We start from the raw sequence: 13,207 nt of genomic DNA on the forward strand, positions 1-13,207 counted from the left end.
TTCATTGCTTTTTTCTAACATCCACAGGTTCCAAAACATTTACACATAAAATAAAATGAATAAATCTGTCTCAGTCTGTGTTCTTTTGCTGTGAAGAGACACCATGACCATGGTAACTCTTATGAAGGAAAGCATTTAATTGGGCTAACTTACAGCTTCAGAGGCTTAGTCTGTTATCATCATGGCAGGAAACATAGCAGCCTGCAGACACATGGTGCTGGTGCTGGAGAAGTAGCTGGGAGTTTTATATCCAGATCCCAGGCAGTAGAAGGAGAAAGACTCTGGACTTAGAATGGGCTTTTTGAAACTTAAGAACCTAACCCTACTTTTTTTTTTTTTTTTTGAAATTTCTTCTTTTTAAAAAAAATTTTTTTTATTAATTTATTCTTGTTACATCTCAATGGTTATCCCATCCCTTGTATCCTCCCATTCTTCCCTCCCTCCCATTTCCCCCTTATTCCCCTCCCCCATGACTGTTCCTGAGGGGGATTACCTCCCCCTGTATATGCTCATAGGATATCAAGTCTCTTCTCGTTAACCTGCTGTCCTTCCTCTGAGTGCCACCAGGTCTCCCCCTCCAGGGGACATGGTCAAATGTGAGGCACCAGAGTACGTGAGAAAGTCACATCCCACTCTTCACTCAACTGTGGAGAATGTTCTGACCATTGGCTAGATCTGGGTAGGGGTTTAAGGTTTACTGCCTGTATTGTCCTTGGCTGGTGCCTTAGTTTGAGCAGGACCCCTGGGCCCAAATCTGCCTATCATAATGTTCTACTTGTAGGTTTCTAGGACTCTCTGGATCCTTCTACTTTGCTATTCTCCCATGCTTCTCTCATCCAGAGTCTCAATAGGATGTCCTCCCCTCTGTCCCAGTTTCCTGGTAAGTGAAGGCTTTCGTGGGACATGCCCCTTGGGCTAGTATGCAGATATAAGTGAGTATATACCATTTGACTCTTTCTGCTTCTGGGTTAACTCACTCATTATGATCATTTCTAGCTCAATCCATTTATCCACAAATTTCGGGAATTCCTTGTTTTTAATAGCTGAGTAGTATTCCATAGTGTATATGTACCACAGTTTCTTTATCCATTCTTCTACTGAGGGACACTTAGGTTGTTTCCATGATCTGGCTATTATGAATAAGGCTGCTATGAACATGGTTGAGCAAATTTTCTTGTTGTGTGCTGGAGCATCTTCTGGGTATATTCCAAGGAGTGAAATAGCTGGGTCTTGAGGAAGCCCTATTCCCAGTTTTCTGAGATAGCACCAGATAAATTTCCAAAGTGGCTGTACTAGTTTGCATTCCCACCAGCAATGAAGGAGTGTTCCTCTCTCCCCACATCCTCGCCAGCATGTGGTGTCACTTGAATTTTTGATCTCAGCCATTCTGATGGGTGTAAGATGGAATCTCAGAGTTGTTTTGATTTGCATTTCCCTGATGACTAAGGAGGTTGAGCATTTCTTTAAGTGTTTCTCATTGATATTCCTCTGTTGAGAATTCTCTGTTTAGTTCCAAGCCCCATTTCTCAATTGGGTTATTTGGTTTGGTGGTATTTAATTTCTTGAGTTCTTTATATATTTTGGATATTAGACCTTTGTCAGATGTAGGGTTGGTGAAGATCTTTTCCCAGTCTGTAGGCTGTCGCTTTGTTCTCTTGACAGTGTCTCCTGCCTTACAGAAGCTTTTCAGCCTCATGAGGTCCCATTTATTAATTGTTGACATTAAGGCCTGGGCTATTGGTGTTCTGTTCAGGAAGTTGTCTCCTGTGCCAATATGTTCCAGGCTCTTCCCCACTTTTTCTTCTAAGTGACTTAGTATCTCTGGTTTTATGTTGAGGTCTTTAATCCACTTGGATTTGAGTTTTGTGCAAGGTGACAAATACGGGTCCAGTTGCATTTTTTTACACATAGACATCCAGTTAGACCAGCACCATTTGTTGAAGATGGTATCCTTTCCCATTGAATGGATTTGGCTTCTTTGTCAAAAATCAAGTGACCATATGTGTGTGGATTCATATCTGGGTCTTCGATTCGATTCCACTGATCAACCAGCCTGTTGCTGTGCCAGTACCATGCTGTTTTAATTACTATTGCTTTATAGTACAGTTTGAGATCAGGTATGGAGATTCCTCCGGAGCACCTTTTATTGTACAAGATTGTTTTAGCTATTCTGGGTTTTTTGTTTTTCCATATGAAAGTTCAGAATTGAACTTTCAATGTCTTTAAAAAATTGTGTAGGTATTTTGATAGGGATTGCATTGAATCTGTAGATTGCTTTTGGTAGGATGGCCATTTTTACTATGTTAATTCTCCCGATCCATGAGCAAGGAAGATCCTTCCATCTTCTCATGTCATCTTCAATCTCTTTCTTCAGAGTTTTGAAATTTTTTTTCAAACAAGTCCTTCACTTGCTTAGTTAGAGTAACTCCTAAATATTTTATATTGCTTGTGGCTAATGTGAAGGGTGTGGTTTTCCTAATTTCTTCCTCTGCAAGCTTGCCATTTGTGTAACCCTACTTTTTAACTCCAACAAGGCCACACCTCCTAGTCCTCTGAAATCATGCCACTGCCTGGTGTCTGTGGGAGCCATTCTCATTCAAACCATCACAAAATCTAATACTTTTTTTCCCCCAGAGACAGGGTTTCTCTGTGTAGTCCTGACTGTCCTGGACTCACTTTGTAGACCAGGCTGGCCTTGAACTCACAGAGATCCACCTGCCTCTGCCTCCCAAGTGCTGAGATTAAAGCCATGCACCACCACTGCCGGGCTTCAAAATTGAATAAATCTAAAAGAAAAAAAAAGTATAGTGGTTGATAGACCTGCCTTTGATGTTAAGAAGTTGAGTCTACTACATGAGGATAACCAGACTGAGAACTCCAAGCCTGGAGTTAGTGGATGACCAACCCTTAGAACTGCCTATCTTCCATGAGATTTACTGTTGATAGGACTGAGAATTCTGAAGCTCCAATGAACTATCTCATGTGCACAGCCTTACTCTCAACAAAGTGTTTAACACTCACCAGGTTTTCTTCTTCACATATAGATCTTTCCTGGATATATATGTGTATGTGTGTGTGTGTGTGTGTGTGTGTGTATGTACATATGCATACATATGTAACCAGTATAAGTTCCTTACTACAGTATAACATCTATAGAGGAGACCCAAGAGCTGGGTGTGGTATAACAGACATCTTTAATCCCAGAACTCAGGATACAAGAGGCAGAGGGATCACCGAGTTTGTAGTTACTTTGGTCTACATAGTGAGTTCCAGCCAACCCAGAGTTACATCATGAAAGCCTGTCTCAAGAAAGACTCTAGTTGGAGTCGTGAACCTGGGATAGTAGGACCTAAAAATGAGACAGATTAAAGCCTCCTGCAACATCCAACTTTATTCAGAGCACCAGATAATTTATACTCTGACGTTTAAGAAAAGTCACCTCAGTGAAGTGTACAATCACAAGGACAAGTCACATATGGCAAAACATGTTTTTCCATACAGGCATATGAATAACAACAGCTGAAATAATTCATTCCTATTTAATACACCTGGGAGGAGCATGAAAATACATTACAATCTGTTCTGGAGAAACTGAGGTCACAAGACACTTATTTTCTTGGAGTTTTCTCAAAAGCACTCAGAATTCTCACACAGTTTCATTATTGGACTGTATTTCAACAGGGTAGTATAATGTGATTAAAAAAAAAAGAGTGGAATGGAGGCACAGGGACCCATAAGAAAGAGGATATAAAGCTAATTGTTTTCCTAGTTTCAACTCAGTCATTTTTTTTCTTATTTTTTGTGGTTGGTAAATATACAAAAATGTAATTAATAGTGAAAGTGTAAAACTAGTGCATGCCTTTAATCCCAGCACTTGGGAGGCAGAGGCAGGCAGATCTGTGAGTTCAAGGCCAGCCTCGTCTACAGAGTAAGTTCCAAGATAGCTAAGGATGCGTAGAGAAACTCTCAACCCCACTCCCCCCCCCCAAAAAAAAAATCTAAGCAATTTTTAATGGCTTCAGAATGGCCATTCTAACTACAGAAGTTCATCAAGGTATATAGTGTTTGGTACTGGGCAAGTGTTTGAGTGGCTATCTTAATCTAGTTGTGTCATGTTATATGTTTATTACAATAATGTTATTTAATAGTTAAAATTTGTTTGGTGATTATTTCCAAAATAAAAGAAAAAACTCTGTGTAATATAACATGCTTGAATGGTCATGATAGTTTTCCTATATTTGGACAGTTCAGTTATTAAATGAATAAACAATACCAGTAAAACCAGAATGAGGTAGAAAAAGGAGCTGAGATTAAAAGCATAGAAAATCTATTCATTAAAGCTTTTATACATATCAACAATAAACTTGCTAAGAAGAAAAAATGTGTTCACAATAGCTTCAGAAATTAAAATGCATAGGAATAAACCTAACCAAAAGGTAGGAAACTTCTACAATGAAAACTTTAAAATCCTGAATAAATTGAAAAAGATAGTTGAGGACATAACAACCTCTCATGCTCATGGATCAACAGAATATTTTGGATACAATATCCAAATCAATGTACAGACTTAATGCAATTCCTATTAAAAAAAAAAAACCTTCAATGCCATTCCTCATAGAACTAGAAAAAAATCCTAAAATTCATATGGAAGCACAAAAGACTTTGAGTAGCAAAAACAATGCTAAGCAGAAAAGGCAGTGCTAGGAGTATCACAATACCTGATCGCGGATTTTATGACAACCATAATAAAAGAGCATGCTACTAACATAAAAAAGACACACAAACCAATGAAATAGAACAGAGGATCCAGAAGAAAACATACATTGGTTTTCATATACTTTAACATACACTTAGCAGCCTGATTTTCAGTAAAAGAACTAAAGTCAAGTACTGGAGAAAAGACATCTTCAGCAAAGGGCACTAGGAAAATTATGTCACATGTAGAAGAATGAAACTCCTTTTCTGTCCCAATATGAAAATAAATTCAAAATAGACCAAAGACTTTAATGTGACACTGGAAACTGCTAGGGGAAACAGAACGCTCTAAGATATACGTAGAAGTGAGGACTTAATGAAAAAGATTCCAACAAGAACAGCAAGAATTGGCAATTAAGCCACGAGTGGTGGCATACACCTTTAATCCTAGCACTTGGGCAGCAGAGGCAGGAGGATTTCTGTGAGATCAAGGCCAGCCTAGTCTACAAAGTGAGTCCAGAACAGCCAGGACTTCAAGAGAAACCCTGTCTCGAACCACTGACACATAAAAAATGATTTTGACAATTATCATAATGGCTACCATCAAGAAAACAAATGCTGGTGAGAATGTTAGAAAAAGAAGGCACTTTATATGCTAATGGAAATGTAAACCATTATACCCACAATGAAAATCTGTATACATGTTCCTCAAAAAGGTTAAAAGCATCATCTAATTCAGATATACTACTATTCTGTATATGCCCTGAGGAATCAGCATACCACAAACACACTTGCATACTTGTGTTGATTGTAACACTGTTCAAAATAGCCAACATATGGAGCTAGCCTAGATTCCAATTAACAGATAAATGGGTAAAGAAAATGTATGTGCACACATGTAAAGAATGATAAATCATTTGAAGGACTTATGATCCTGACATTAAGCAAAATAAGACATTTTAGACAAATGTCATGCCTTATGTAATGGAGTCACACTCATGACATGAACAGCTTCTGCAATACATTTAGCATTCAGCTTTAATGTGTATTTGAGCTGTCTTAACACATATATCATGTGTTAAGGAGTATAAACTTACTCCTAAGAAATCTACTTAAGGGTCTTTTTCCATTTTTTAAGTTTTAGTTTTCATCAACTAAACAAGTGTTTTACACCAATAGCCAAACAGTAGTTGAATAAACAGTAATTTGCTCTTTCTTTTAAAAAAAATGTCTATTAGAGGTTGATCCATTGTAACATGGGGGGGGGGTGGAAAAAGGAGGCCTAATGCTGATTATTGTTGGTAGGTCGCAGAGACTTAGATAAAAAAGCTTGAGAGAAGATAGCTAGTAAGCAGCTGAGGTGAGAATTGAGCAGACATGTAGGATGGGCTGCACTGACAGAAGGAAACATGTCAGCCCTGAGAGTGGCTCCCACCTGCCTTGTCAGTAAGGTTGCATGCTTATGTCAAGAATGGCTGAGCCAGGCCTTTCGTGCTTGTGTGGCTGCTATAAAGGTGATAACTTTTTATCTGAACGGCTCAAGTGGCTGGAGTAGAGGTTACTATTCAAGAAACTGTCTGTTTTTCAGCTAACTGAAACAGAAAGTACCCAGGCAACTGCTGATATTTATGAAAAAGAAGCATCCATCCAAGTAGACTACAGCCCTCTAAAGGAGGATTTGAAGGTAACTTAAAAATTTCTGTTTATGATTAACAGTAATAATTGGATATTAAAATACTATACAATTATCTTATATGGTTAGGTTTAAAATAATGTGGGATAGGCTTGTTGGTGAGTTTGGAGGAGTTTGCGCCCCCACCCCCACCACCAAGGTTTTTCTATGTATCCTTGGCTGTCCTGAACTCACTTTGTAGACCTTGAACTCAAAGAGATCTGCCTACCTCTGCCTTCTGAGTGCTAGAATTTCAGGTTTGTACCACAGTGCCTAGTTTTTTTGTTTCTAATTTGGGCCTGGGGAGATATCAAAAGAGAAAAAAGAAAGCTAGGGTGATTGCAAATGCCTGCGATCCCAGCACTTGGAAGGAAGAGGCAGGAGGATCAAAAAATGACTGTCAGCTTGTGTACCATGAAACCCAATCTCCAAAAACCAAAATAGGGGCTACAGAGGTGATTCAGTCACTAAAGTGTTTGCCAACCAATCATAATAACTTGAATTTGGCTCCCCAACACCCACAGAAAACACTGGGTCACACAGTTTCAAGTTTGTAGTCCCAGAACTGGAGAAGCAGAGACAAGTAGGTCCCTGAAGTTCACTGGCCAGCTAGTCTACCAATTAGTGAGCTCCAGGTCCAGTGACAGATCCGGTCTCAAAGATAAGATAGAGGTTGGACAGATGGCTCAGTGGTTAAGAATATTGGCTGCTCTTCCAGATTTTGTTCCCTACCCACATGGCAGCTCACAAGTATCTGTAACTCCAGTTCCAAAGGATCCAATGCCCTATTCTAGCCTCTGTGGGCACTGCATAGAGGTTGTGCACAGAAACATGCAGGCAAAAACACTTCTAAAAATTAAAATAACTCTTTTGCGTTTTGTTTTTGTTTTTCGAGACAGGGTTTCTCTGCATAGCCCTGTAACTTGCTCTGTAGACCAGGCTGGCCTTGAACTCACTGAATTCTGCCTGCCTCTGCCTCCTGAGTGCTGGGATTGAAGCAGTGCACCACCACACCCTGGGAACCAGTAGTTATTTAGTTCTTTGCACACCAGCTGGAAATGTTAAAGAGTTCAGTTTCAGTAAGGCACTGCCTTACTGGGATGGCATCAGATTCCATAAATTCAGGGCACAGACTGCTTACATTTCAGATGCCAATCACTCAGGAGTGCTGCAGCCCTCAAGTGCAGTTTTGTTAGAATCACATACAGAATTCAGGGTAATAATTTATTCTATATGTACCAATCTATTACTGGATGAAGAAATAAAAAGGAAAGTACACGACTGCTCCTAGGTATGGTGGTTTATTGTAGAGAGGGGGGGTCCTAGGTATGGTGGAGGTTTATTGTAGAGAGGGGGAAGAACATAGGTAAAGGCAGATACATATGGAAGAGTCCAGAGTAGATATGACCAGACTGAGCTGTGCCATGTGAGGAGGGGGAGGAAGAAGAGCCAGATGCAGCAGCAAGGAGGCCAAAGGTACAAAGAGAGCAGGTAACCAAAATCGTTGGATTATATAGAGAAGAGTAGCCCAGCCTCCTGGCCTGGAGAGTACAGAGCAGGGGGCTGGGTGTGCCAGCCAGGATGGCCCTGTCCAGGTTAGGGGCTAAGGGATGCAGGGAGATCCCTCAGGATCCACTTTGATATGTTAAATAGACACCTCAACCATTTGTCCCATGTTTGAAACCTAACAGTTATGAAAGATACAACATGGGGAGAGCCAAGTGAAAGAGATGCATAGGGCAGGGATGGAGGAGGTACAGAGCTCCCGTGCATTCTGCTTCCTGTGTGTTGCCTTGCCAGCCTGTCCATGTGTCCATCAACCTGCATGCCCTCCTCTGTACATGACTGATTCAACTGGTGACTTTGATGATTAAACTGAATCCCTAGCTTCAGTTCATTCCCAGAGAAGACATACTAAGTTACAAGCTTCTATTCCCACCTGGTACACCTAGCAATCCGTTTTCATCCTACAAAAGTCAGTTTATTAACATTAATTCCTCGTTACCATGGAAAGGGACAGATTGTGAAGAATAGGAGCTCCTTTCATCTTATCTCTCAGGAAATGGCAAGGGTGTTAGTTCTAAGCCTGGAGCCAGAATGAATGCCAAATATGTATTACAAAATGGCAGAAAATAGCCTTTTTCTTTGTAATAAGACAAGCATGCTCTAGACAAGCTGAACTTGAACTCATACGGCACAGTGACTGCTACCCTCTGGACTATCTACACACATTGCCAACATCTTCAGAGATGTGAACCTGCCTTTCAGGGTAGTACTATTCTAAAACTGAAGTCATTCCTAGAAAACCTAAGCCATTGCTCCCTGGTTACACAAGGTCACATGTTCATTCCTGAGCCAATAGCTCAGGTGAACTTACCATTCCTCTGAGTCATTGCTATTCCTAGTCCCTCAACCCAGCCCCCCCCCCCCCCCAGCCCCCGTAAGAATGGCTCACCTTCTCAAAGCATGGGATATGCTGAAAAGTGAGGACGACGCTGAGTAGCAAAGTCTACATCTGTAAACACCATGTGTTAATGTACTTAGGAGACTTACAGATTCTCTGATATATCTGTGTCAGCTTCTGTCTTCCCTGAAGTTTTTTATTTACTGCTTTCTCATTTTGCATTAGTTTAGAAAGGTCATTTTCTACCTCGTTATCCAATTATTTTATATTGATGTTTTTCTGGAGTATTTGGTTTTATTTTGTTACTTTTTTGAGACAGGGTCTTGCATAGTCCAGGCTAGTCTCAAACTCACTATGTAGTTGAGGATGACCTTGAACTTTTGGTGTTTTTTTATTCCACTTCCTAAGTACTGAGTTTAGAGGCATGTCCCACTATACCCAGTACATGAAATTCTAAGGATAGAACCCAGGCATTTGTGTCAACAAGGCAAACACTCTACTACCTGAGCTTCATCCCCAGCAGATATTTTCTTTTTTATTTTATTTTTCAATACAGGTTTTGGCTGTCCTGGACTCACTTTGTAAACTACGCTGGCCTTGAACTCACAGTGATCTGCCTGCCTCTGCCTCCCTAAGAGATTTTTTTTTGTCTACTTTGTTAGATTATTTAAAGACAGCTATATAGAGACAGAAGGCAGAAAGAGGTTTGGTCTGACTTTAGGTTGGCACCATGTTTATTCATGGTAAGGGGGCACTTTTGTCACCTATGTGTGTAGATGGTCAAAATGCCTACAGATTGATTGGATCAGCCCCTTATAGGGATGGAAATGACGTCCATAGCCTCTAAAGGGAAGCTGGGAAGTGTAGTCTTTCAGTAGGAAACTATTGTTCCTAACTCTGAGAGGATATTTTTTAATGCAGGGCTGGAGTATTATATAGCTGTTTCCTGCTAAGAGGAGGTAGTGCTAGTTCCATTAAAGATGGAGTCCTCTAATCATGTAGAGGGAAAGTCTTAACTTCATCTGCTATGGCAGATCAGGTGACTGCCATCTTATATTCCTGAAGAGGCTTGAAAAGTAATTAGAGAGCTATAGGCAGATGATTTGGTTAGAGTAGAATTGAACAATTTTCCAAAAAGGTTGAGGGATAGGGAGGAATAGGGGCAGGAGAGACCGAGTGGGACAGTGCACGAGCTGATTCAGGGTAACCGTGACTAGTCCCTGGGACTGTTGCACCAAAGTGAGCTAGCAGAAGTAGCCGTGCGTTGCAGAGCATCAAAGAAAGGGAACAGAAGAAAATAGAAGACAAATGTAAAGAATAGTATCTGGCTTGAAGTGAAACAAATGAAGGTCTCTTTTAGCCAGAGTTTCTCCACAGCATCCGAACGGTCTTTTGGCTTATGTGTCAGGAACAAATGGTTGTTGTGGAGTGAGAGCTAGCAGGAGAACTTGGGTGAAACATTTTTCCTGGGTATAGGGTGAAGTAATTTCAGTTAAGTAAAACATTTAAAAGACACAGTAAAAACACAGGTATGAGGATAATAAGGAGGAAAAGGTGATCAAGGGGAGGAACCAGAATGGGAGAGAAGCAAAAGTAATTTTTGTTTGTTCCCTATGGTCTTTAGGTCCCATTTCAAACCAGTTAGGATTTGCTGGATGGAAGCAGCATTTTTTGCAGAGGGCATAAATCCTATCCTTAGCAGTAGTCAGATCTAGTCCTTCTTAATTTTGGAGTAATGCAGCAATCAAGGAGTCAAGCTGCTCTGAGCTGATGAGAGAGAGAGAGATGTTAACTGATGCAAAGAAGGCTTTAGTCCAGCTGTTTTAGTTTTGAGTCTCAAAAAAAAAAATGTCCACAGAGGCAAAAAAGAGGGATGAGTTGAAAGGCCTGTGGTCCATCAGTATCCTTTTAGAGGTCACCCATACTGCTTTCAGGGGTCTGGGAGTGTGGATCTCTCAGTAACTCTTTCAAGGCTGACAGAAGGGTGGCAAGGTGAGCAACAGCTAACCAAGGTGCCGTGGCAAAAATCCAGAACATATCAGGAGGAAATAGCTACAACTTTGTGGAGAACTTTGAGAGAATTAATGAGGAAATTTTACATCAATTTTAACATGAGTCAATATAACAAAGTTAAATGCATTTTTATGACTGACTAGACCATTTCCAGAGTTCTGTAGAAGGATAAGGTAGCTGATTATTAGCTGTTTATTAGCTTTCTGCATAAGGAATCAATCACCTGGAACCAATCCACAGAATGAATCTGAACAGAAAATGTTTAAGCGATAGTCCTTGCTTTTATATATGATGAACTTTGTATACTTGTCTTAAAAACAGAGTCTCAAGTAAAACAAAATTTCTGGTTAGAAACAATTTGATAAAGTTAAATTGGGGATATAACCTTAAATACCCATGTCTAGTATTTGAAAACAACTATATATATATTGTTAATGTCAAATTGTTACACCTATATTCCAGGACTACACAGTAAATATTATATATTGTTAGGCTATGTAAAAAACCATTTTAATTCTAAATTGTATTCCCCCAAATGAAATTATTTTTAATTTTTAATGAAATAGGTGTATTTCCAGAGACAGTGACTACCTTGTCTAGAGTAAATGATTGATTTTAACGTTTCTAAAATTAACTTGATAACAGAACCTTATGAATTTTATATAATTTTCATTCCATACAGTCAACCAACAGATGGAAAAATTAAACCAGTCAGTCATGTCAAATCTGTAATAAATAATTTACATGTAACATAAACTGAGCTAACAAAGAAAGCCAATCTTATTTTGTTGATGGAAAAATCTGTAGGCCACCACATACTGAGAACGCTAAGCATATTTCGTAACATCATTCTATTTAAAAATAGACTGATTGTTTAGAGGCATAATTTGTAAAGCAAAATAACAAAATAAAATGAACTTATAGCTTTTGGTATTTCTAAGAAGATATCCACAAGCATCATTGCCAAAGCCTATATACTCCTCATAGAGCGTCAAGGTAAGAGAGTAGGCAGTGGCCCTGGAGCTCCAGCTGGGTTAAGAGTAGATTATATTCCCAAAGCACCACAAGTGAGTCCAGGTTGGAGAGAATGCTTCATCTACGTCATCTCCTGATGACTCTGAGGGCTTATTGGTTAAGGGACATCACTTAATAGAATCATCTGTTGACTCTACAGATAAAAAAACCAACTGCCAAAGAAACCAGTTAGATACTTTGAATAGCTTTTCAAAGCTGTGGGTTTGATGCCAGAGTATCTGGTAACCCCCTTTAATCAGGGCACAGGGAAGAATTGAATTGCTTAGAGGAAGAATTAAATGCCATGGTAAAGGGCGTGGCCAATTGAACTAGCATACAGGCCCCATACCAATCAGGCTTAGATACAAGTTTTCCTTGTTCGCAGCATCCTCAAATGCCAGTTGGGAGACATTGAGGATAGAGTAATTACTGTTTACCTCTACTCTTTGAGACATTTAGGAGCTGGATGCAGACTGATCCTCCATTAGGCAAAAATATCCATCTCCCTGTCATGTGAGACATGAAAAGTAATTCATCTTTAGATAAGGAGGGATTTTTATGTTTTGTTTTGTTTTTGGTCAGGCCTATGCAGCCAGAGGCAGAAGCAGCATACTTGTAGCAGGTCTTAATTCCCATGCATCCTTGTCTGTCTGGTCCACAAAGCATCCTTGTCCTATAGGGAGGCTAGCATGCTATTTTACTTTGGTGGGATATTGCTCCATCCAAGGGAATTTGTGCTCCACCTAAAGGAACAGCTTAAACATGTGGACTTCTGCCACGCAAGTGTATTGTAAATTTAACCCAAATATTCAAAACGTTCATGGCCAATTTTTTTTAAAGATTTATTATTTTTTATGTATACAATGTTCTGCCTGCATGTGTGCCTGCCCACCAGAAGAGGGCACCAGATCTCATTACAGATGGTTGTGAGCCACCATATAGTTGCTGGGAATTGGACTCAGGACCTTTGGAAGAGCAGGCAATGCTCTTAACCTCTGAGCCATATCTCCAGCCCTCATGGCCAATTTTTATGTACCTAGTTTTCAATATCGTTTTACATTAAACAAACTTTAAGTTTACTTTAAACTTGTTTTGCTTTGCTTGTTTTATTGCAAGGGAATTTGGTAAGTGTAGTCTTTCAGCTTATTCATTTTCCATATAATCTTCTCAGTGAGTTTAATATTACATTTATTGTGTATTAATTAGACCCCTTTAGGAGTCAGAGTTTTCCTAGAACAACACAGCTACACTTTCCCCCTTCCCCTCATTCATTAGCTTTAAAGTTAAGTCTTACACCTTCCAAGTCATTTGGGTTCCTTCTTTTGGCCCTGTAGTGACTATGCTTATCCTGTGAGGAGACTTTTCATCCAGGCGTAAATGTCAGTTTGTACTTCTGAGTTCTCTGAATG

The 13,207-nt window shown here is 39.7% G+C and overlaps 1 protein-coding gene across 2 annotated transcripts in view; it reads left to right on the forward strand.

Annotated features, from left to right (window-relative positions):
* Positions 1-13,207, forward strand: part of SMC1B (structural maintenance of chromosomes 1B) — a 69,868-nt gene that overhangs the window by 47,132 nt on the left and 9,529 nt on the right. For both annotated transcript variants that reach the window (XM_084749765.1, XM_084749766.1), the window contains exon 19: positions 6,284-6,379. In XM_084749765.1, coding sequence (XP_084605891.1) covers positions 6,284-6,379 — 96 coding nt within the window. The remainder of the gene's footprint in view (positions 1-6,283; positions 6,380-13,207) is intronic.

This window comes from Acomys minous, assembly GCF_964271855.1.
Source record: "Acomys minous genome assembly, chromosome: 12".
NCBI lineage: Eukaryota > Metazoa > Chordata > Mammalia > Rodentia > Muridae > Acomys > Acomys minous.